The sequence below is a fragment of the Numida meleagris genome, chromosome 1, assembly GCF_002078875.1.
Source record: "Numida meleagris isolate 19003 breed g44 Domestic line chromosome 1, NumMel1.0, whole genome shotgun sequence".
Taxonomy (NCBI): Eukaryota; Metazoa; Chordata; class Aves; order Galliformes; family Numididae; genus Numida; species Numida meleagris.
In genome coordinates, this window is record NC_034409.1 from 38,614,365 (window position 1) to 38,638,460 (window position 24,096).

Below are 24,096 nucleotides of genomic sequence, written 5' to 3' on the forward strand. Positions count from 1 at the left end.
AGGGAAACGCTTCGGGGGCGGAACGAGCGCTTCCTCTGGCTCCGTGGCGTTGCCTGCGGGCCGGCCTGCTCCCATCCAGCCGTGGGTTTATTTGGGAGCCAGCCGCATACCGTGCCCGGTATGTTGTTCGGGCGGTGGGAGGAGTGCTGACAGGTGACATGCAGAGGTCGTTTCATGTCGTGTTTTTCTTGCCCTTTGTGCCCCCCACCTTTGTTAGCAGTACCTGTGCTCTCTCGAGGACTGCTGTGATTCTTTCGAAGGGTATTTTAAACAGTTTGTAAAGGCTTTATCTGTGGGCTTCTCACCTGATACATTGAGGATGGTAGGGACTAATTTTTCAGCCTACAAAAAAGACAAGTGCATATGTTCGGCTCCAGTTTCTGCTAAACAGATGGCACTCTTTTTTTCCTTAAACAACATCTTAAAGACACTTTTAGTTTTCTTGATGACTGAAGGGGCTCTACAGGCATCTATATATGGTTGTATATCCTACCCACTCTTCTCTGCCTCTCCGAACTGTGTTTACTTAAGACTTTGAAATACAACAGTCTATTTTGAAGGTTTAGTAGCAAAACATGCACCCCGAACGTGTCCTGATTATTTTCTAAAATTTATTTGTAAGTGATGTGCAAAGACTGGTGCTACATGTTTGTTAGCAGGAGAGAGAATCCCATTTCATGTTTCTCAGAAGTGACAGAAGTTGACAGTAACCATCCAAACTGATGTCTTTGTTTGGAAGAGGATGTTCTGAACTTGTAGAAAGCTTAGAGAGAAGGATAAAAGCTATAAAATGGAGTAACAAGCATGTACAAGCTGCTAGAAAACCTCATTATTTTAAAGACTGAAAATTAGTGTTTGGTAAGTTAACTTTGAGTAAGTGCTGCATAGTGAAGGAACGTCTTAATCTAAGCTGATGGAAAATACTGGGTGAGATGATCTGGTAGAATGTGATACTTAACTTTATATGCCGAAGGAATGTGTTTATGATAGGTGAGGAAGGAAGTTAATCTAACATATCGTGTACCACAACAGCAGCCCAAATTTGTTAATGTGCAATAAATACCACTAGTCTTGAGGTTTTATAGGTGGATCTATCTGGAAATGCTGAGCAGCTGACTATACTGACTGTGTATCTGACTGAGTATCTGACAGCATTGAAGGGGAGTGTTTACATAGATTTCAGTGGGTGTTCCCTTAGTCCTTAAAATTCCTTTATGCAGATAAGCTCTCAAAGAGGAGGATGCTTTTAATGTTGGTGGTGTTGGCTGTTAAAAATGTGTTTCTGGAATGTTTTTTTAAACTTGAGGATTCTACACCATTGCAGGGCTGTATTGTTGCAGACCTGCTCAGTGAACAGTATAGTGCCATCTGTGTTTAGTGTTTTTTTTCTCTGAAGTTTAGAGGCCTTTGTACTCAATGGCTTCCACTCTTTAAGAAAATAGTACCATATCCTTATGTAAGTGGTGACGCTGGAGCACATAATCTGTTCTTACATTTGTATACACAGGAAACGATGCTTTTTATAGGACTGTCATAACCTTTCCCAGTTTCTCATGTTTCGTGCTAGTGTTGATCTCAGTGTCATGCATCTTTTTGGATATCTTTTTGTGCTTTTAAATTTACTTCTTTTTGTTTGTTTTGACTAATTTGTACTACTTTCCAAAGTTGAAGGGGCTTTTCTGAAGTGGAAAGTGTTTGCATGCAAGTGGCTTTGCATTTTCCTGTGAGGTGTTCTTGGACAGTGTCTGCTAATGATGTGGGAAAAATGGTCTTAGAAATAAAAATTACTTAAATACTCAAGTGCTGAAAAATTTATTTATTTGTGAAAGGCTCAACAGAAGAAAGTGACTCCAATAATTTTTGTTAAGAAGAGGTGAAAACCACTCTGAAAATCTGGACGCTTTAGGTAACTGATGATAGGACAGCTTTTAATGTGGATGTGGGTTTTTTTTGGGGTGGGGTGAGGAGGGTATCTTGTTGACTAGGTTTGTGGGTCTTCCTCCTTCACTTGAAAGCCAGCTTAATTTTTATCAAGGAAACTTGTTTCAAAGGGCATTCTTTTTTTTTTAATCAAAGTTCAGAACAGTGTTGCAGTGCAGAATCATACAATTGTTTGAGTTGGAAGGGACCTTTAAAGGTCATCTAATCTAAGTCCCCTGCAACGAACAGGGACATCTACAGCTCAATCAGGTTGCTCAGGGCCTGGTCCAGCCTGACCTTGAGTGTCTCCAGGGATGGAGCATCTACACCTCTCTAGGCAGCCTGTTCCAGTGCCTCACCACCCTCACTGTGCAAGACTTTTTCCTTATATCCAATGTGAATCTGCCCTCTTTTAGATTGAAACCAGTTCCCCCTGTCCTATCATCACAGACCCTGCTAGATCCCACTGTTATCTGATAACATAAGACTAATAATGAAACAGTAAAGCATATAAACATCATTTTAGTTGCCAAGTACAATAATGAACATCCACTTTGCATTGTATGAGCGTTATGTGATCCTATAGCAATGATAAATGGGTGGAGTTAGCTGGCTGTTACTTCTCAGAAGTGGTTGAATAGAGGGCATTGTTCCTGAAAGTCTTAACGGGAGCGAATCTACTAGACTTAAGACATTTTTATGAACGATTAGTGATAATTTTGTAATTATCACATAGAACTTGCAGGTGAACAGGACAGATAGATAGGACGCAGTGAGGACAAAACGACGACATAAACCCATCTAGAACCCATGTTAAGTTATCCTAGTAAAACAAAGCCCATCTTTGTGCAGCTGTGTGCTAAATTGTGCGTTGCAGGTGAGGAACATAGGCATGGGGCTGTACCAGGAAGTGCTATGGCCAGCTGGATGTAAAACTGAACAAGCAGTTCAGCAGGAGCTCTCAGTGTAATGCTGTGCGTTAAAAAGAAGTGTGGTGTGTTTCATGATTTTTTGTAAAGGTGCTTTACTGATTAGGAACAAGGAGGTGTTTGTTGGCTGAACATCTAATAATACAAACAGTGAAGTGCTGCACTGAAGATTTGTTTCTTTAAAAGTCATTGTTAAGCATTGAAACTGTGGAAAAGAGTTTAAAAATGGTTTTAGTGTCGTGTTATGGTGGAAGGATTGGAAAAACTGTTCACACCATCAGAGATAGTGAGAAGTGACTTTTATGCAGCACGCTCAGTGAGATGCAGTGCTTCATTTAGTATGTACTTAACAAGATCAAGTGGTTGGAAAGTGAATACAGATGGTATCAAACTGAAAGGCACAAGTGGTAAACAGTGAGGGTGAGTAACAAAGCAAGAAGGGAAATGATGGATTATCCAACTCTTGATGCTTTCAGCTCAAGTTTGTGTGCCTTTCTGGAGACCAAACGCAGTCTTTCAGTTTGGCACGTGAATAACTGTGGTGTTTCAAATCTGTGGCTATAAAGGAGCTTTGACCACGATGGACTGGCTCTAGTTCTCTGAGTGACGTGTCACTGCTTCAGCGTGGTGGTGATGGGGTGCAGAGACTGTCGGCTGTTCTGGAGCGTGAGAGCTCTTCTCTAGGAGATGGGATGCGTGTGCAGAGCACCCTGGACAGCGCAGTAACGCTGGTCGGAGCAATCCCTGCTGGTTTGTCTCCTCCTGTCAGCGTTCAGGTTATCTAGTGACGGTCACAGTGGCAAGCAGCTCAGCTTTCAGCTGTGGTTGTAGCTCTAGTATGGGAATGCTTGTGCTGTTTGTACTGAGTGATTTTAACAGTCCTTCTGACCTTAAATTCCTTGAATCTTCTGACGATTCTTGGAACCCTGTTGTTTCTATGGTAGGTAATGGTAGGCTTGAAATAAAGGAATTGTGAAGGAATGTTTAGAAACTGGCTTTTGTTTTTATCATTACATCTCTTTGTTTGTAAAATATTGTTAGTGTGAGAGCTCATGCTGCCTGAACTGCCAAAGGTATTTCAGCTGTTCAGGGCTGTACCTGTTCTGAGCTGATGGAGAGGAAGCTCTGCTTTGTTACTGCTGTGTCACATGCTCTCCAGCGTTGTTAGGTTGTGCTGCATGTGTGTGAGAGAGCTGGGAGTTGTCAAGTATAACCAAACTCCTTTGGCACTGGAGAAGTCTAGGCTGTGGGATTAGATTTTCTTTTTTTCTGTTTAATCTGGTCAGAGATAAAAAATGTTCCTGCAAAGTTGAAAGAAAATTTTAAGAGTCATGGGTTTGGACAGACGCCATCCCAGTTGGAAGCCTGTTTAGTTTTGTTTTTGTTTTGTCTCTCTTCCTGTGGTACCTAACAACGTAGGAAGGCAGAAGCACGGAGGTGAGGGTTTGAAGAAAATGAGTAAGCCTACTGCAGCTAACTTTGGCTCTCATTTTTTCTGTCTTAATGAAATACACCATTTTCACAGTCTGAGTCTATTTGCTGTGGGATTCGGTTGATATCCTTGAAGCTGTGTCAGGGTGCGCGTTGTTCTTGCTTGTCCTGTAAATGTGTGGAAATTATTCCTTAATTTAGTCAGGGACTCTCCAGGAGCTCAGCATCCATTTGTGATCTTATTCAGACCAGTTATTATTTATAGCGTTATTTTTAGAAAGAAAATGGAACCATGAAGTCTCAGGCAAGTTAGCATGCTTAATATTGAAAGTAAAGTCTTGTCTTGTTTAATGTATCATGGTTAGCTCATAGGCTATGAGGCCAGAGGGGATTGAAAATCTAATCTGACCTAACACACAGCCACTGAAGGGTTTTCTTTAATGAAATAATTCTTTTTATAACCAGGATACTACTTCTACTGTAAAAAAGAAAATAAACACAATTTTACAGTAACAGTTATTCCTGTATAGCTGGGCAAGTTGCCCCTACATTTAATTATTCTGTTAAATGCTTAAGCCTACCTTTGGAATGAATTTAATTTGTTTCAGATCATTAGGTCTTGAGAGATATCTATCCAAATACAGATCTATCTGTATGTAGTTAGGGATCTGATAATCATCAGTGTATTATGTTTGAATTATAGTCTGCAGTCATACGGAATCTTCTGAGTATCTTGTTAAGATATGGGTTGTTTTTTTTTTTTTCCATTCTTTAACTGTTTTCATAGTGTTATTCTTAGAACAATCTGGTAGTGGGCTCTGGGGCAGCAGTGGGCTTGAGAACAGAGCGCTTTTCTGGTAGTTGCGTGGGGCCAGGTGCAGCTGTAAAGCATCTTCACATTCTTACTCAGTATTTGCCGTACGTATAGGCCGTTGTAGCAGTCCTGTTGGAAGCTTGTGCCAATGATTTCTGATTAGTTGGTTATGGCTTCTTTTGCTCACTGTCAAAACTTGCCTGTAAGTTGTTTGTTCCAAGGTTGCAGAGGAACACAAAGTAGAGTGGCATCAAAGTACAAACTTTGTAGAATGCTTAGTAGAATTTTTGTCTTTCAGCAGCACGTATCTCACTGTGTCTGTGTACCCTTCTGCTTGGAAAATCAGTGGGGCATAAAAATTAGGGAGAAGGGTAACACTAACTTCTCAGAAGTTTAGTTTAAAGGAATAAGGAAGAAAATGTTTACAAAGTTTGCTGGTTGCTTAAAAACTAGCTAACGTTGTCACTGATGCTGGCATGTTTAGATGTCAGCGTTCATTCTGTCCTGTGCTGCTTTTCAAGGACTACATGAGATAAGAATTTAACTTTTATGGCATCCCTGTAGTTGAGAGAGACTGTTCAAGAAAGCTGGAGAACTTCTCCAGTCAGGGAGGGAGTCTGACTGAACGGAACCCTCAGGCCCGCTGTGTGATGTAACGTTAAATTACAATTTGTCTCCTACAATCTTGAAATCTAGTAATTCCTTCCTACGCTGGTAAGATGCCTGGAGGTCTTCCAAAGTGTTTTGTGAAGGTCTCTGTTGGGGAGGGAGGTTCCCAAACTGGAGGATGGTGAAAGGCTGTGGTCAGCTCGGGGGCTGCTCGGGTCACATCCAGGGGATGATGGCTCAAGGGGAGACAGCAGTATAAAGGGAGAGAGGACAGCAAAGTGTGCCTCAAAAGCACCTGTATTACTGTACCAAGTTTAAGCTGATCTAAAGCACAAACGCACCAAATGCAGTCCCTGAGTCTTCCTCTTGCAGTGTGTGGTCAGCAGGTGAGTTGGGATATGGATTGCTTTGAGTCTGTGGTCTGGTCTGACTGTGCTCTCGGGAGAGCCTTTCTGGTGGCAGGGCAGTTTTAGCTGGACTTAAGTCAAACTTGCCTTTAAACACTTCCAGCTGCAGGAGTTAGTGAGACGGCTCTCACATAGCAGACCACAGATCTGCTAAACTGTTTACATTCCTGACCTCTGGCCACCTGCTGGACTGCAAGTACCTTTCCTGGGCTTCCTGCTTCAGGCGGGTGAACTGGCCTGTGCTTACTGTATGTAGGAACGAGAAGTCACACTGCCGTTGGATTGAAGGTCTTTTTTCTGAGTGATGATTGTGGTGGGAACGGTGAGTTGAAGTTTTCCGTGAGGACTTACTGCATGTTGCACTAATGGGTTTTTTGTTGTTGTTTTCTGATATGTGCAAAGGAGAAAAGAGAGGGTTCACAGCTGGACAGATGGCTGGTTCTGTAATGCTCACTTGCCAGTTTGGTAATCCTTGATTTATTTTTTTTCCTGTTCCTCAGAGATGAGTTAGTTACAAACTCACTAAGTGGCATCGCTTAAATCTAATGTGTGTGCCTTGGCAGCTTGTTGAATAAGGCAGAGCCTTCAGTATGCTTTTTTTCTTTAAATTATTTTTGATGTAATGGTAGGAGAGTTTAAAATTGGATGAAGAATCAGAATCATAGGATGGTTTGGGTTGGAAAGGACCTCTAAGATCACCTAGTTCCTACCCCCCTGCTATAGGCGGGGACACCTCCCTCCAGACCAGGTTGCTCACAGCTCCATCCAGCCTGGCCTTGAATGCTTCCAGGGAGGGGGCATCTGCAACCTGTTCCAGTGTCTCACCACTGTCACAGTAAAGAATTTCTTCCTGGTATCTAGTCTAAAAGAATCTAAAGAATCTTCTGATAACTTCTTTCTGGGAATTTTAAAGAGTTGTTTTTATCCAACTAGCTGAGTATCAGGATTCAGCTGCGTACGTGCTTAAGTGCATTTATGAAATTTAGAACTTGGAGGGGAAAAAAAGCAAAATTTGCAGTTGTTCTTAAGTTATTCTCACAGTGGCTAAGTACTAATGCTGGGTCTCTGGGATGTGTTTGATGTACATTGGGAGGTCTGCAAGCTCTCCTGCTCTTGAGACCTACATATGTTTAAATCACTTGGAAAAATATAATTTCATTTCTGCTAAAATGCTCAGATTATGGACGAGAACACAGTGCAGAACTCTTTGAAAAGAAAACCAAGAAAGATGGAGGCATGTATTAATAGAAGTTGCTAAATAAAGCAGAAGCTGTGTGGACTTACCTTGCTAGGAGAAGAAAATGAGTTTGAGCAGGTAAGATTGTCAGTGGAGTTTCAGCTGTGGATATCTGTAGTTATTGCGGTCTTGAAGGCAATTATGTGATTGATACACGGTCTAAAGAAATTGATTGCTTGGGCAAACCTTATTGTTTTCAACATCTTTTCTTATTGCCATGTATTTATGAGAATCTTTTGGTTACTTAAATGAAGTCCTATAAGTGCATAATTATAACAGGGATCCAGAAAGGAGCTTCCAAGAATCGAGTTTGAGGTGAAGATTTTGGGATGCTTCTGAGGTCAGTGGCCTAACCTGGCCAACCTCCTGCAGTACCACTGCTTCTGCTGATTATTGCAACTGAAAGGCTTTGCTGTTACCACCGCTAAAAAAAAAATCACTTAGAATAGATTAAGTACATTTTAAACTATAATATTTTAAGCTTTTAATTGTTTTAGCTATTCCAAATGCTAGTAAACGTGTCTGTCTTCATGCTTGCTGGTGATGCTGCCTGTGCAAATAGGAGGCGTTCTGATTAGCCTCCGTGTGAAGCTGGTGTGGACAAAAACGTAATCATCTTCAATTTAGAAGCACCTGTAAGTAAATGAGGAGGAATTGGTCGGTTGGTGATGGACACTTGCTTTCAGCAAACAGGACTGAGCTGTTGCCAGTTGTGCCTTAAATCCCCTGATCTCTGACCTCTGTGCAGTGGTTGGATTAAAGGCTCTGGCTGAGCGGCTCGGGCTCCTTGTTATGTAAAAGCAGAGCTCTGCATCGGAGCGTGCAGGGTTATTCACTGCGTGTGGTGGCTGGCTGTTGCTTGTGGGGGGAACTGCATCAGCAGAACTACTTCGTTGTGTTTGAGATGAGGCTTTGCTCGATTTATTTATTTTGAAAGAAAGCGTCATCTTCAACTGTAACTTGCTTTCAAAGTAAGATCAGAATGTTGTTTTAGTGACAGAATGTTCTTCCATTGTGTGATAATTCTGTAATTAGCTTCTCTGGAGATTTCCGTAAGTTATCTTGTTTTCTGTGGGCATGCCAAGAATCCATGCAAATAGGGCAAATTTAAGAAACCATGAAACAGACTTAACAAGATGCTGTCAAATGTGAAAAGTAATGGGAAAAAGTGATGGAATTGGCGTTGAGTGGAAAACTTTTCTTTGTCAAGTCATATACGTTTTGTATAATTTAATGCTGTTCTGAAGGGCAGCGAGAGTCCCAGTGTAAAATTGTGTGTGTCCAAGTAAAATACGGCTTTTTTTAATGTGTTGTGTGGCCAGTTAACTTTCAAATGAAAGTGGGCAGTACAGACTGGTTTGAATAAGAGTTTTCTTGCATGTATTATTTAAACAGAAGGTGTACGCACACATCACCCCAGCTCAGCAATCCAGCAGCTCATAGTTGTGTCCTGAAGCAGGTGAACCCATACAACTCTGTCGGGTATTTTTCTGTCTGGGTCTTCATATGAGTGAATGTAAGAAAGATGAGGCTCGCAGTTGATGGCAGTCAGCAGTTAGGTTAGCTGTTAGCAGTACACCTGCAGTTGTACCACTGTTTGTGGAGGAGAAGAAGCTATGCTGATGTGATTCTATCTGAAACTAAGGCACGGTGACTTCAGTCTCCGTTTCTGTGACTGAGTTGCAGAATTAGGTGAAGGTGCAAGGAAAGGAAAGTGTCATCTGTCTTTAGAAATGAGACTTGGCATTCAAAATGTTACATCAGCATCGTGGTCTTTTTTAGGAGTGTAATTAATTGATTTGCTTCGTGTTTATTTTGTGAGCATTTTCCTGTTCGTGTGTGAGTGGCTAGTGGGTATGTGTTCAGACACCGCTGTGGGTCTGTGTGTGTAGCATGCAAGTCAGTATTGATCCATTGGTCTTCACAGATTCTTGTACTTAAAAGTGGGAGGAACGTTGGGAAAGCTTCTTAAAAGCAATGTATTCTAACAAATGGAGAACATAGAAGTTGAACACGTAATGTGGGGGAAGGAATTCATTAATGTTATGAAAATAGTCTGTATTGAATGTGATAAACACATATGAGAGTTGGTTTGTTATTTGGCTACCCTGACATAGTGTGCTTAGTTGCTGTCGTTTATGATTTTATCAAGATTTTTTCAATTTTGGCCAGATATGACATAATATAAAGTTGTCAATAATACATACGTGTATATATAATATTATATATATCTGGCTGCCTAAATGTTATGATTTTTCCTGTCTTCAATAAAAAAAAACCACAGGAAATAGCATGCAGTATTTTATTGCTGGTAATGTTCCATTTCTACGTTTTTCTTTCAGACCTTGTTAGTATTTTCTTTCCAAGTGTCTGTTAATTAACTTGGTTCCCATTCAGAATTTGACTGGCTGACTTCGATCATGATATCTCTTCCTTGCAGCAATATTGCATAATGTTAAAGGAAAAGGAGCCCTAGCCATCTGCTGATGCCTACCAGAGCCATATGTAGCAGCTATAAGCAGCAGTGTTTTCCTCCCTCCCTTATGTCCAAACAGGCATACTGACCTATCTGTGTCCTCCTGCTAAATATAATTGAGCATTAGGAAATTGCTATCGTAATAATTCCATCTTTGTCATCTTATTCTTTCACGCGTAACTTCTTATTTTTTTTCATGATTACTCTTTTTGGTATTATCTTTAAACTTATGTCACGTTTGGCTTTTTTGATTGGAAGAGATCAAGATTCGAGTACTGAGGGGAAATTGGCATAGCTGGTGCACTTGGTGATGAAAAGGAGTGGGAATGCCAGTATTGCGTGTACATGGGAGTCGTCCTCCCCCCAGCTCCCCTTCTTCCCTTTTAGCCATATTTTTCATATCTTTATTTTCTGTTTCCCCGACTTATTGCTCCCATTTTCCAGAGGAGATTCCCTATTCTCTCGCACCGTTTTTTCTCTGCCTGATTCTTTCCTCACCCTTCATTGCTTATGCATCTGTGCAAGCAGTCTGCGCAATTTGTGACTAATGAGTAATGACAAACTAACCGCAGATGCATGCGAGTGATTAGGGCTCTGTCAGAGGATGGTCGCTGAAGTGGGAAGCTCGTCTAGAATAAGTGGCCCTTAGAAGTAATGAGGGAACCAAGTTCAATTAGAAAACAAACAGAAATCTGTTTCTCTTGCATCCTTCCCAGCAAACCAACTCGTTCTTAGAAGCAGCACCGTTTTGTTCATCCTGTCAGCCTGGTGTCCTTCACACTTGTGTACAGTTCTGTGATTGCTTTGTCAGATGCACAATTGGCAGCTCCCATGCTGTTCTGGGTGCCTTCTCTTTCCTTGTTTCCCCCCTACCAGGGGCTGTGGAGCTTTCTGCGGCAAAAACGGATTCAACGTGCTGCCCTAGGGGAAGAATCGAAGAAGAAACAGCAAAATTGGGTCTGTTTTCCTCTCTTAATGACGCTGGCTGATTGTGGCGGTGACGTGATGGACTCTGGGCTGGCTGAGTCGGGCTCAGGGAGCGCACGGCCAAGAGCAGCGGGGAGGCTGGGCCGAGCGCTGGCCTTTCCCTTCCAGCAGCACTGTGCTGCTCGTTGGACTCCAGTCACCCTTGGAAATGGCTCCTTAAAACAGGGTGCAGTAGAGATCTAGCATTTGCGACCTGCTTATCTGGAGGCAGTAAAATTGCCACGTCTCTAGTAACTTGTATGCAGCTTTCCTGCCATTCAGGCGGGGTACAGTGGGGAGATGGGAAACCTATTGACAGTAGGTATCAAAATAAATATGAAATAAAATTTCAGCATGTTTTCATCTGTTAGTTAGCTGATAGTGGTTTTTAAGTGGATCATCATCGTAAAATTAAATTTTCCTGAGATAAATCCTTTTTATTGTAAAAGGAAATCTGTTTTAACACTTTGGGAGTGCTCTGGAAGCCATTCCTGAAGGCAGAGTATGTTGTAGGTTCCAAGTGTTACATTGTTACTTTACTATGGGTCTGTCATATGTTTAGAAATAATTAAAAAAAAAAAAAATCCCTACTGCAAAACAAGTGAACAACCATAGTGACTGCAAGGATTTAAATTGTTTTCCTGAAGTTTGTGAAAGGAAATGACACTGAACGTGACAAGACAAAAGGTTCTGTGAAGTGCATAATGTAAACGCATCATTTCTCACCTCTTTGAATGCTTTTTCCCATTCCTTTAAAAATGGTGGGTAACTATATCGGAATAGGATTTCTAGTCAGAGCTTTCTCTTCCAACAAGTCGAAGGAAGTAATCTGTATTTTTGTGTGTTTTAATCTTCTTTTGAACTCCAAAAATAGATGCTGTCTGAATATCATGACTTATGATTTCTTCTATCGTAGCCTCTGATGTGGAATGACCAGTGCTGGGAAACTCATTTCTGGTACACCACTGCTGTAATCAGTCTTACCAGGGGCGAGCAGAACATAACGCATCTTTAGCTGAAATGGGATGTTGTTTTTCCCTCCCTGATCCATTTATGTATTGCCGTTATTAAAGCAGAGGTAGTGTGATTGTGTTCCATTGGCCAGAGATTGGAATATCTCAAGCTGGGAAATCTGAGGTGGTTAAATGCAACAGCTTATGGTTTCCTGAGAAGTCGTCGTTCAAACTAATGAGTAAACAGAGGTGTACAGAAACCAAACTGTCTGCTGAAATGACCGAGGCTGGTAGTGACTGCCAAAGGAAAAGGTGCAAGTCCAAGGAAAGCTGTGTTCAGTAGACTGAAGTAACACCTTCAACATTCATCGATTTTTGGGCTCCCTTGTTGAGAATAGTACAAAAGGGGACCAAAAGATACGTTTTTAATGGTAACGGCAGCGTCCTTAACGTTTTAAGTGCCTAATAAAAATAGTAGGTAAGTGGGAGGAGGAGCTAATGAGTGTTATATCTCACTTTTATTTTTCAAGTGACATTGTTAATAATTAATATTCAAGCGTTTGCGATATGCCTATAAACCTTTTTGTGAAAGCATTAGTATCGTGAGGCTGTGGTTTCACGGTCACTTTGGGGCTGACATAATAAGCATCACTTTTAAGTGGGGAGCTCTCTTGATTTGCTGGTGTGGGCTCAGGGGATCAGAAGCCTGGTTTGTGTGCTTAAAGTGCTCAGGAAAATGCAGCTGAAAAGAAATAGCGTTTCCTTGTAAATTAACATCTGCCTGAACAGAAGTTTCTCAGTTTGCTTTTAATACCTGCTGGATAACAAGATGACAGATTTTTTTTTTTTTTTTCCTCCTTTTCAGCATCTGTGGAAGGTTAATAAATACATCTCCTCATCAGGGTATTCCAGGACAGTCGATTTCCTTTGTTCTGGCTTCTGCCTGTTAGATTTTTCCTTCAGATTTTCAAGGTCTGAGCATTATGATTTGAAAAATACCAGTGTTATTTTATGGCGTAATAGGAGAACAGAGTCAGTATGAATCGTTTTCTCTAATATGACGGAAAAGAGAAAACTGCATGGCACAGAATAATGAATTTAGTATGCTATTGTATTTTGCTTTGTTTTCATCGTAATATCCATCTGTTAGGTGCCTTTTGCAGCTTTTACTCCAGAGAGCACGCTGGCTTATGTAGTAGCTGGGGTAGAGTGGGTTTGGTTAACCAAAGGCTGTTGCCTTCTTAAAATGCAAAGTGAAGTGGCGTTTTTGGGTAGTAAGAGAGTAGGTTGTGACCTGCAGTTTGGATGGCAGCAGATGCTCTGTTACAGTTTTAAGTTTTATCCTGTAGAGATGGCAACAGAGCAGCCTTCCTGCTGGGCTGGCAATGCTTAAGTGGTTAATCTGGTTAAGTTTTCAGGCTTAGAAAAACAATGAGAAGATTGAGCACCACAGAAAACGTTGCGGCCGTGGAAAGATGTACTCTGGTCATCTGAGTACCAAGGGAAACTGAAGAAAATCATTCTTTTTAACAAAAACCCATGAATAAGAATAAATCTGTTTTGGTAATTGTGTATAGAGGTCATTTGTTCTTAAAATAACACAGAATAAATAAACTTGTTGTTTTCCTTCTGACTTAACTGAGAAGGTTCCCAAACACCAGAGGATGGCTCTCATGCTGTCCGAACCGCGTTCTCTCTCCTGGATGGCAGTTTGTTTTCCTGATGTATCACTGCAGTCCTGGAATGATATTGGCCAGGAATGCACATAGTGCACAGACGCCCTTTTGGGTTCTCCTCAGGTGTGGCTCTTGCTGCTGTCATCTAACAGCCTGCACTCCTGCTGGTTGAAATAAAGAGCAAGGCATAGGGCTCTTCAAAATCTTGCGCGTATACTTGGAGATTGATGGGGAATCAAGTAGTAGTGGATATGAATACGATTTTATCTCAAAGTACAAAATTGTTTGCATTGTTTACCTGCGCATATGTTACAGTCAGGAAAAAAAGAGACAGTTTTGTCCAGCCTTAATGACAAACTTCTTTGTATGCCCTGTTCTGTTCTTATTCCAGGCCTAAATCCTAGCTTGGTTTGAAGGAAGAGCTTATTTCAGTGTTAAAGTTCAGCAGTTCTAGTGGATGCTAAGATTCAGTCCTTGTTTTTAACCCAATTTGTCCTTTTGTACTTGTTTCTGAAGACTTTTCCTGTACCAACTCTCAGTATTGCTCAGTTGTAAAGTTCTTACTTTAAAAAAGAAAAAAAAAAAGAGAGAGCTTGAATCTCTTTAAAGGCTTTTGACATACGGAATTTCTGCAGGCTATATTAACTCACAGCAATTCAGTGCTACAAAATGCAATACTTAATGCACTAAAATATTTCTTCATTGGACTTTTTTTTCTTTGAAAACATTGTCTGTAACGTGCAATCACCTTCAATTGAAGTTATTTAGTGTTGATATGAGTACTGAGAGTTCTGTGATTCATAGCTAGGCTGCCTTCTTAATGGTTTACTCCAGGGTTATAAGTGGTAAAAGTTTACACTTCTGCTTAACTGGCACTACGGGATGTTGAAATCTGGAAACAGGCATTTGAAAAGTATTTTTCAGATAGAACTAAATCTTGCTTCTCTGAAAGAATTGCACGATCCATGTCATAATCTTAGGCTAGAAATGTCATTAAAATAACTTCAGTGATAAAAACGCATAATGACTGCTGCAGTTACCAGCTTGTGGTGATTGGGAATGCAGCTGAGGTGAGTGAGCTCCAGATTAAGTGAATCAGAGGGCAGAGTTGACTGGTCTGCGTGTAGGCTCAGTCTGTAAACTCCTGATGCAGTGAGTGGGTGCGGTAACAAGGTACTAATGCTTCCTCTCCCAGAAGTAATTGCAGGGATGAGAGAATGTATGAAGTGGGACACCTGCTCATCTTGACAGCAGCACGTCCCTACTGCTAACGTGTCTTCAGTCACTTAAATTAGCTGGGGAATGTTTGTCTTCAGGAACGAAGTTTATGGAGATCTGAGACTGCAGCTCTTTCTGTTAGGGTTAGCTGTGTTGTAGCGTGATTGTCTTGGCTCAGGATAGCTTTATTTTTATATAGAAATCCGTCTCGTATAATAATGAAGAAGTCAATCACCAACTTCAATAACTAACCTTTCAAAAGGCATTTCAAAATGTTTCCATGTAAATATATTAAATAATTTCTGCTCATGTAAATGCTTGCTAAGGGAAACTGAATAAAAGTAGAGATATAAAGAAAGAAATAACATTTTATTAAAATCAGTTCGAATACATTTTCTTGAACTTCCAGAGAGCTTACTTCTTTATTTGTACGCCTTACTGTTCTAGTTCTCATACTTTATGCAGGGATGCTGAATAGAACGTTTGTTACTGAAGAGCATTGATTTGTGTGTGTTACTTGTAACGTACAGAAAATTGTAAACTATATAAAATCCATTTTGTTTCAACTTGCTGAGCTGATTTATCTGAATTTCTACACGCATTCAGCTTTCAAAGAAAAATGATATGTTGCTGCCTGAGTGATCTGTCAGTGCAGTATTTTAATGTAAATTCCACCGAGGGAAATGTTAAGGCTTGAAGTGTTTCCATTCATCAGAATAATTAAGCAAACAGGGAACTGTATCTGATGAAGAACTTCATGCTGATGCCATCTATTTCTATGCTGAGGAGCCCTGACAAAGTATTACATTCTCTTCTTTAAATTTTGTGTCAAAAAGGGACCTGTTGATTAAGCATGCATAGATGACCTCTGAAGCTGGGAATTGCAGTGAGGAATCAATTAAATATCAGTAGATTCTAGTCACTGTTATTAATGTTTCCCAAGTGTTTAGCTTATAGGAGATACTTGACTGTGCAATTTGGAGTATTCAGAGTGTTTGTAGTAGTCTTGAGCCTTCCTCAATTTGCGGCCCATAGTTTCTTTACGTATGTTATTGTGTATATTGCATTTACTTAGAAACAGGTGGGTTTTTTTTTTGTTGGCATTCTTAAAATTACCCAAGGAAAGGATTCACCAGAACTCTGCTGCCTACAAATGACACTTTCTATAAGGTATCAATTACAAAATGTAGAGATGTGAGCAGTCAGCTACCACCCTCAGGCTCAGGTAGATTTATAGCATATATAGGGGGGTACTCTTTCTTTCTTTTTTTTTTTTTTTAAATGATCTTTTAGCAATGCTGATTTTGGTGTCCTAATAACAAGTTTCTTTTTTAGGAAATAAAGCCTCAAAGCCATTACAACCATGGATATAGTGAATCTCTTGGACGGAAAAGCCACATTGACGATTATAGCACTTGGGACATTGTCAAAGCCACACAGTAAGTTTATTTTTGAGCTTTAGGTATGTCTTCCTGTATTAGTTGAATAGTAAAATGTGTTTTTTAACTTGAAGTATGTTCAAAGCTGTCTGTATTTGTATATGCAATTTAAGATCTTATAAATGAACTGTGTTGTTTAAGACAGATTATGAGCGCTGTGTGAAATATGTGGGAAGCACTGTGGTTAATTGTAAGTATAGGTGGTTGCTAGGCAGATTGTTGGAAAAGAAAGCAATTTTTTCCTGTTTGTACTGGAGTTTATTTTCTCTAATCAATGATTAAGAGGTAAGTGGGCAACACGTTGATAAGCAAACATGAGGGTTTCCTTGATTTCTTGGCATCATTTATACATTAGAACATGTTACGTACAGATGGATTCTGTTTCTAATTCTGCAGTTTCAGCGCTGCTGTGAAACTGAGTTATTGTTAAGAAAGGATTGTAGGAATAAACTGAAAGAAAATCTAATTAACAATTGCTTTCTTAATGCAGATTAATTATACAGATTTGTCTTCTGTAAAGTACTGTAGTACATTCTAACTTGCAAGACTGTCTGAAGAATTGTCTTATTAGAGCTGCCTTTCAGCTTTCCATTGTTTACTGTTCAGAAACTACCAATGTTGCTTTCACCTTTCTTCTTCAGTAAGCTGAAAACATTACATTTGTGCAAAAAAAATCTTATATTATTTTGAATGCTTACATTATTATGTATATTGCCAAGCTATTTGCCTCATATATATGTGTGTATATATATGTATATACAACTTCCTTAAAATGATCTTTAACTGAAAGTAACTTTGCAACTCATTTCCTGACGTATACCACATTTAGGTTTAGGAGTTACGTACTTTCCCTTACTTTCTGAATTGTTAGGAATTCAACTTCCTGATATAGAAGTTGACTGAACCTCTGATTGTAGCTCTAAAGATTTAAATAGTAGTACTGCAACTTGTAATCCTCTTAGCAGGAGATTCCTCGAAATGAAACCGTTGGAATAACAGGAAACTAGGTGCTTCTTGAAGACTTGAGACTATGCCAGCAGAAGTGATGATTTTGCAGATTACGTTCTTCCATTTTTGTGTGCTCATTTTATGCTTGAAAACATAAAACACGTTTGTTGTTACCCATAAAATTTAATGTGCACTTACAACTGAGGAATTTTAGTTCTTTTCTGATCTCTTTTAACAATTAATAAGCTTGTCAGTTATATGTTATGCTCCTTCACAGTCTTGGTGTGATGAGATTGGTGAGATGTCTATACACGCAGGCTGGGGGATGAAATGCTGGTGAGCCACCCTTGGTCTCACCGAGTTGAACATGAGTCATCAGTGTCCCCAGGCAACCAGGAAGGCCAGCCATGACCTGGGATGCATCAAGCACAGCATTGTCAGCAGATCAATGGAAGTGATTGTCCTTCTCTTCACTGCACTGGTGTGGCCTCACCTTGAGTACTGTGTGTGGTTTTGGGTGCTACAGTACAAAAAAGTACAAAAATAAAACTATGAGAGAGCCTTCAAAGGAGGGCTACTAAGATGAAGAGTCTGGAGGGGAAGGCGTATGAGGAGCAGCTCAAGTCCTTTGGTTTGTATAGCCCAGAGAGGAGGAGACTGAAGGGAGAACTCATTGCAGCCTGTAGCTCCTTAGGAGGAGAGCAGAGGGGCAGCGCTGATCTCTCCTCTCTGGTGACAGTGACAGGACTCGAGGGAATGGCATGGAGCTGCATCAAGGGAGGGTCAGATTGGGTGTTAGGAAAAAATTCTCTGCAGAGGGCAGTCAGGCACTGGAACAGGCTGCCCAGGGTGGTCGTCGTCGTACTGAGCTTGCCAGAGTTCAAGAAGCATCTGGACAATGATCTCAGACATAGTCTGATTTTCAGGTAGTCTTGTGTTGAACCAGAAGCTGGACTTGATGATCCTTATGGGTCACCTCCAACTCACTATGTTATATAATCTATGTTCTCTTCTCTGCAAGAGAGGACTGTGTTTGCCATCATAGCTCAGGGATAGTTTGCCATCATAACTTAAGGTAGGTGGCTGTCAGCATGAGAATATGATCAAGTTATGTTCGTAGTATTCCTTGGAAACAATCAAACTAGAGGGAATCCTCACCTCTACTGTAAGTTTTTACTAGGTTAAGTTTTACAGCAATTCGAAAGCAGTGTTAGGTAAAATGGGGGGAAACTGACATTGAAGGCAGAAAATAAGCCCACCAAGTATTATAAGGCTTGGAATAAAATAAAGCTGCTAATACATTAACTCAGTGATATCTTACCAACAGTAACAAAGTCTTTGGAAAGATGGTGTCCACACTAGTATTGAAAGTGAAATTTCACTTGATAAGCAGCAATAGTGAAGAGGTGTATCACTGATACACAGTTCCTATTACAATGAACAGTGTAGTGACTTTTGTAGAAGTATAACCTCTTTTACATGAATGAAAATAGATGATCTTATCTTCAAGCACTTGTCCTCAAAACTCATTGTTCTCTTTGATTAAAATAACTGATTTAGTTTACTTTTCAGTTCTTTGCTAATGTGAGTTATATGCCACAGAAAGCTCTGCTAAAAAGTAAAAATACAAAAGAATGCTTATCTGTCTTCAAGAACTTCTCTAACTAAACCAGCAAGTTCAAGAAAAAGGTAACAAAACAGGATAGGAATTATTTTCATTCTTGTAAGTTTTGGTGGTGGGTTTTTTTTTTTGTGTGTGTGTATTCCCCAAATACAAATGTCTATCATTCAACGTAGAGTTGGCAGCACAATTTTGTTTTATTTTTTTCCTCTCAGAACACTTTGAAACCCCCCCTAGAAGAATGTTATGGTTTTCATAGCACGATAATGTCAAATGATAGCTGGGGTGCTTACCATTAGTGGAAAAAAATTCAGTTGCTCTCAGGACTGATTGGATAGCTAATTATAATAAAGTTGTATATCTTGCTGTTTCCTTTTGAAATAAAATAAAAACCCACAACACTTCAAAAGACAGTGTGTCATCCAAAATATCATAGAATATCACACATTTGACATTTCATGTAAGACCACTGTAACTGCAGGCTTCTTGGCAGATAGAAGGTGAGTTTCAGTTAGCATAGAATTGTTTGCTCTCAAGTTTGTGGTAATTCATGAAGAACGCAGTCAGTTGCAACTTTTGAGTAGCTAGTCAGTTATTTAATTTTGTTGTTGTTGTTCATGCTGTCTTTCATGTACTGCATTATTAAAAGTTCCTCCTGTGAAATCAGCTGTTTGTTTCCATCACACGACACTGAAATGAGAAACAGCTCCTTATCCTACAAAGGTGATAAAAAATTGAATGAAAATGTTTTTGTTCCTCTGTATTCTATATATGCTGTTTGACTGTAAAATTTGACTTTTAAGTGTTGACTTAATTGACACTTGATTACAGAGAAATAAAAGCTTTAGTGAAATGATGCATTCAGCGGGTGAAAATAAAAGCTTGCAAACTCTACACAGTTTTCCAGAAGAATTTTTATCCTTTGCTACTCATACCTCGTTGGACTGCTTGTGTGCTTTAACTTACTTTGTAGTTTGGACACTTATTAAATTAACATGGTTACACACTGAACTACAAAATCTGATACCTTCTTAAAATCAAATCAAGACTTTGTATAGGAAAGAACAGTTCAGTCACTGTTCTCATTGCGAAGAGAATTGTATTTTTCTCCAACTACATTCTTCCTAAGTTCTTGCCTGGAAATGGATCTGCATGACTTACCAACAAAATACTTTGTTTATCTGGCAGAAACTTCTGCTGTAGTACAAATGGTACTATTTGTTTTTTATATACATCAATAAGAAGGCATGTTTTTCACTGGCTATGTTGTCCAAATATGTCGTTTTAGAGTTAAAAGTACTAGTATCTTGTTTATTTCCATCTCTTATGTTAAGCACCTGCATCATTCTAGTCTGGAGTTAACTTTGAATATGACTTAGGAGAGGTACCATGTTAACCTAGTGACTTAAAGTTGATTACTGACTGTTGAAAATTGTTTAAGCCAGGGAACTGGGAAGATAGTTGTTCCTGGCAGATGAGGAAGTATATGGTGGGTTATGACTAGAACCACCTCTGAGACAATTTAGTCCTTGCTTTGTGACTTTTTGGCTTTGAGAGTGAATGGGCATCTTCTGCTTGCAGTGAGCCTGAGCAATTTCCAGCTATGTTGGAAGTGTGTTAAATAATATTCTGAACATTAGTGTTAAGCATTAATGATATTAAGAACTGCTTTCCAGGGTTCTGCAAGATTGATTCCTTGTGCCCCAAGTATGATTTCCTCGTTGCAAGATTAACTTTCTGTTAGTTTTAGCACTGAGATCATTCAAAATAAGATTTGTGTGCATTGTGAAATAGTGTAGTACAGCATTTGCAGAATTTGTACTGAAGCTTGCTCAGGAAAAAAAAAGGTTGGATATGTTTGAGAACATTCATAGTATATTTAATAAGAAAGAAAACAAAAAAAAACCCCTGCAGAATAGTGGAAATTGCTGAGGGCTGGCCAAAGTTAGAAATACTCCTGTTAGCTTCAGCCATTCAAAGGAAAGGATGGGCAGACTTTGACAGAGGTACGCGTGCTCTTTATCTGCTGATTGTTTTAGCCCGTGGATTTTATATGTACATATCATTTTCAGCAATATAATCAAAGTTCAAATGTAAGGGTGTGAGTTTTCTTTCCTGTAAACCACATTATCAATATATCCATAACTGCCTAGACCCTCTGAGGCTTTGCAACAGCTGTATTTCTCATCTCTCAACATTGTTGTTCATGGTTCATTAAGCAGCTCTTGAGTCTGCTAAAGAGCAGCTTTGCTGTTGGAAACAAAGCTGCCTTACTGTTTAACACACAAACAGTACAAGAATATGTGAATAACCACCATCATTCATGGAATGAGACTTGAAAAGATTAAGGGAAAAAAATGATCATTTTGATACTAATTGCATTTCCAGCTAAAATAGCTTGGATTGCATTTGCAATGATAGCAAGATAAGAAAGTAAGCTCTTGGCTTGGCATAGTGATGTCACTGAAAAGAGATTCCTTCCTAGTACTGTGTATTTTGTGTTGAACTTATGCCAAAGCTGGCAGCGTCTATTTCTAAGACTCAATGTGTTTGTTGGCAAAAAATGGATTCTGTATTTAAAATGGAAAGGGATTCTACAATACTATTTTTGAAATTAGTTTCTAATTAAATTTAGATATCTTATGATGAAAATAGAATACTACATTAGTTACTGCTGACATTAGACTGTGATAGTGAAATGAGCTTACACAGTGGTATTTTTGCCCTGGAAGAACTAGTCCATTTTTTCTCAAGAACAAGACAAGCTTAATAGTATACCTTTATAGTTATACTCCATTGATATTTACAAATATCACCCTCTAGAATGTACCGAAGTGTGGAATTTGTTATATTAATGTGCAAACCTCTTGTGAGATTTGAATTTTTTCCTCCTTCCTCTTTCTTGAAGGGAATTGCTCAGAGAGGTTGTAAATGCCCCATCCCTGGAGGTGTTTAAGGCCAGGGTGGGTGGGGCCCTGGGCAATCTGATCTAGTCCTTGATCTAGTGGCTGGCAACCCCGTCTGTGGCAGGGGACTTGGAATTTGACGATCCTTGAGGTCCCAACCCAAGCCATTCTGTAATGCTCCTTTATAGCTACATTATGAGTATGCTGAGTGTAATGTGCGTTTCGTAATCTAACAGTGTGTCGTGAACTTTTGGAGAAGACAGAGCCAAATCAACTGCAGCAAACTGATGAAAGAGGACTCTAGGTATTATGTAAGAGAAGAATACTATGTTTCTAGGACAGAGCTCAAGAAACCAGAACTGCATCAAATTCACTATTTTCTTGTGGAGAGCATGCTTTTTCCAGGAAGAGGGATGAATTGCTGTAAATTCATGATCTTTTCTGCCAGGTGCTTTTTGTCTGTTTAGATCCTTTTGACCTCTTGTGACAGTAACTTAGAGTTACTAAATTATACCTTGCATTAAATCTTATAATCAGTTATAACCTCCAGACATTTTAAAATGTCAGTGTGAAATAAGCAAGTCTGGGAAATTCCTAAAGCATGTTGAAGACTATTTCCTGCTACAAGTACTTCGTGAGCTAACTAGGAAAGGGGCATTCCTACATCTGTTGTTTAAGAATAGAGAAGGCCTTATGGGCAATATGATGGTAGTTGGCTGTCTTGGCCACAGTGATCATGAAGTAGTTGAGTTCAAAATTTTTGATGTAATGAGAAAAAAGGTCAGCAGAGTTGCCACCCTGGATTTTTAAGAGAGCAAACTTTTAACTGCTTGGGGAGTTGGTTATCAGTGTGCCTTGGGAATCACCCTTAGTGGATTTACAGATCCGTTAGGGGATTGCTTTTCAAGAACCACCATTTAAAAGCCTAGAAGTTTGCAATCGCACTCTGCCACAAGTCAAGCAAGCAAGGTAGAAGACTGACTTGACTGAACAGGGAACTTCTCCTGGAGCTAGGACAGCAAAGGAAAATATATTGCTGGAAGCAAGGTCTTACTTCACAGAGACAGTACAGTGCTGCAGTTTACATCTGCAGGGAGAAAACAAGGAAAGCCAGAGCTCATCATGACATAGGTCAGTATAATGTCAGACAACAAAAAAAGGCAAGGTCTGAGGAAAACATTGGACTGATACTTGATGGCCACCTAGGAAGTAAGGATGCGTAAAAGGCGGAGGCATTCAGTGCCCTTTTTACTTCACTGTTTAATGTTAATGGTAGATCTTGGGCTGCCTGGTCCTCTGTGTTGGAGGACCGTGACTGGGAGAGAAACAACTTTTAGTTGTTTGAAATTTGTTGAATTTTCATGGGACCTGATGGGATTCACCACATAGTTTTGAAGGAGTTAGCAGATGTTATAGCTGGACCCCTCTCAGTGATTTACTGCAGGTCTTTGCAGGCTGGGGACGTTCCCACTAACCAGAAGTGGTCCCTTCCAGCTGACCTATTCAATTCTATGTACTACCTGGTAAGACAGAATTTTGTATCTTGCTTTCAGAAACCCTGCTATCATCCCTCTTACTGTGTTTTTTCACTACTCCTCATTTTTGGCTGAGTTGTCTGTAGTTACCGTAAATTTATTTCTGTGGCTCTTTTGACTGCGGGAACATCCAGGAATTGTATCTTGTTAACACATTTGAGCAATCACTTGTCAGGTCACACTTTTGATCTAGACTTGAACTTCAGAGATTGGCTAGACTTAGAACCTTACTGACTTTCTTGGCAGTTACATGTGTCTGAGTGTGTGTTCTGTCTAACTGGTTGCCTATTTTTGAGTCTTCATAAGCCATGCTGTCCTTCCATGCCTTCCCTTCCCCCTCATCTGATTGAAAACAAAGCTTTATTGTCCAAATTACTCATGATTGCTGCTTTTCTATTAGGTCTGAGGAATCAAGCTGTATCTGTTTGGTTCCAATTAGTATGTGCGGTAGGTAGTAATCTTTGTGCTGTTCTTTAGCAAAGCTTTCAAAAGATTAGAGAAATGACCATAATATCTTGTGGTTTTTTGTAATTTCCAGTGTAAAGAAGTTGAGAACAGCATGGCTTAAGTAGGTTCTGTCTAGTACTTCTTTTTAATACTTTTTTTTTTTTTTTAATACTGTCCAACTGTGGGTTTGGAAAGCATTACTGACTTTGGCTTGAGTCAACTGAGATTTCACTGTGGCAGTACTGTCTGGGTTGAAGGTCTATGCAACTATATTAAAGAAGAAGAATGGTAACTAAATGGAAAAAAAGTTGTGATGGTAGTTAAACTGGCTGACCCAAGTGGAGCAAAGAGGCCTTTGGTTGTCTAAGTCTGTGTCATCTCCCAAAAGTAAAATGTAGAAGCAGAATATGGAAAATGTACTTAAATTCCAGATTTGAGAGGATGTTAAACTTGTGCTCTAGCAGAAGTCAGATATTGCATGGAAAGGAAGCTTTGGACTTGATTCCAGGTTTTTCCTGTACCAGGCTCTGTGAACTTGGGAAATCCCTGTGGGTTGTACAAACA

The 24,096-nt window shown here is 39.8% G+C and overlaps 1 protein-coding gene across 1 annotated transcript in view; it reads left to right on the forward strand.

Annotated features, from left to right (window-relative positions):
- Positions 1-24,096, forward strand: part of ZDHHC17 (zinc finger DHHC-type containing 17) — a 66,896-nt gene that overhangs the window by 565 nt on the left and 42,235 nt on the right. Inside the window, exon 2 of the mRNA XM_021385224.1 lies at positions 15,972-16,075. Within this exon, the coding sequence (XP_021240899.1) occupies positions 15,972-16,075 (104 nt within the window). The remainder of the gene's footprint in view (positions 1-15,971; positions 16,076-24,096) is intronic.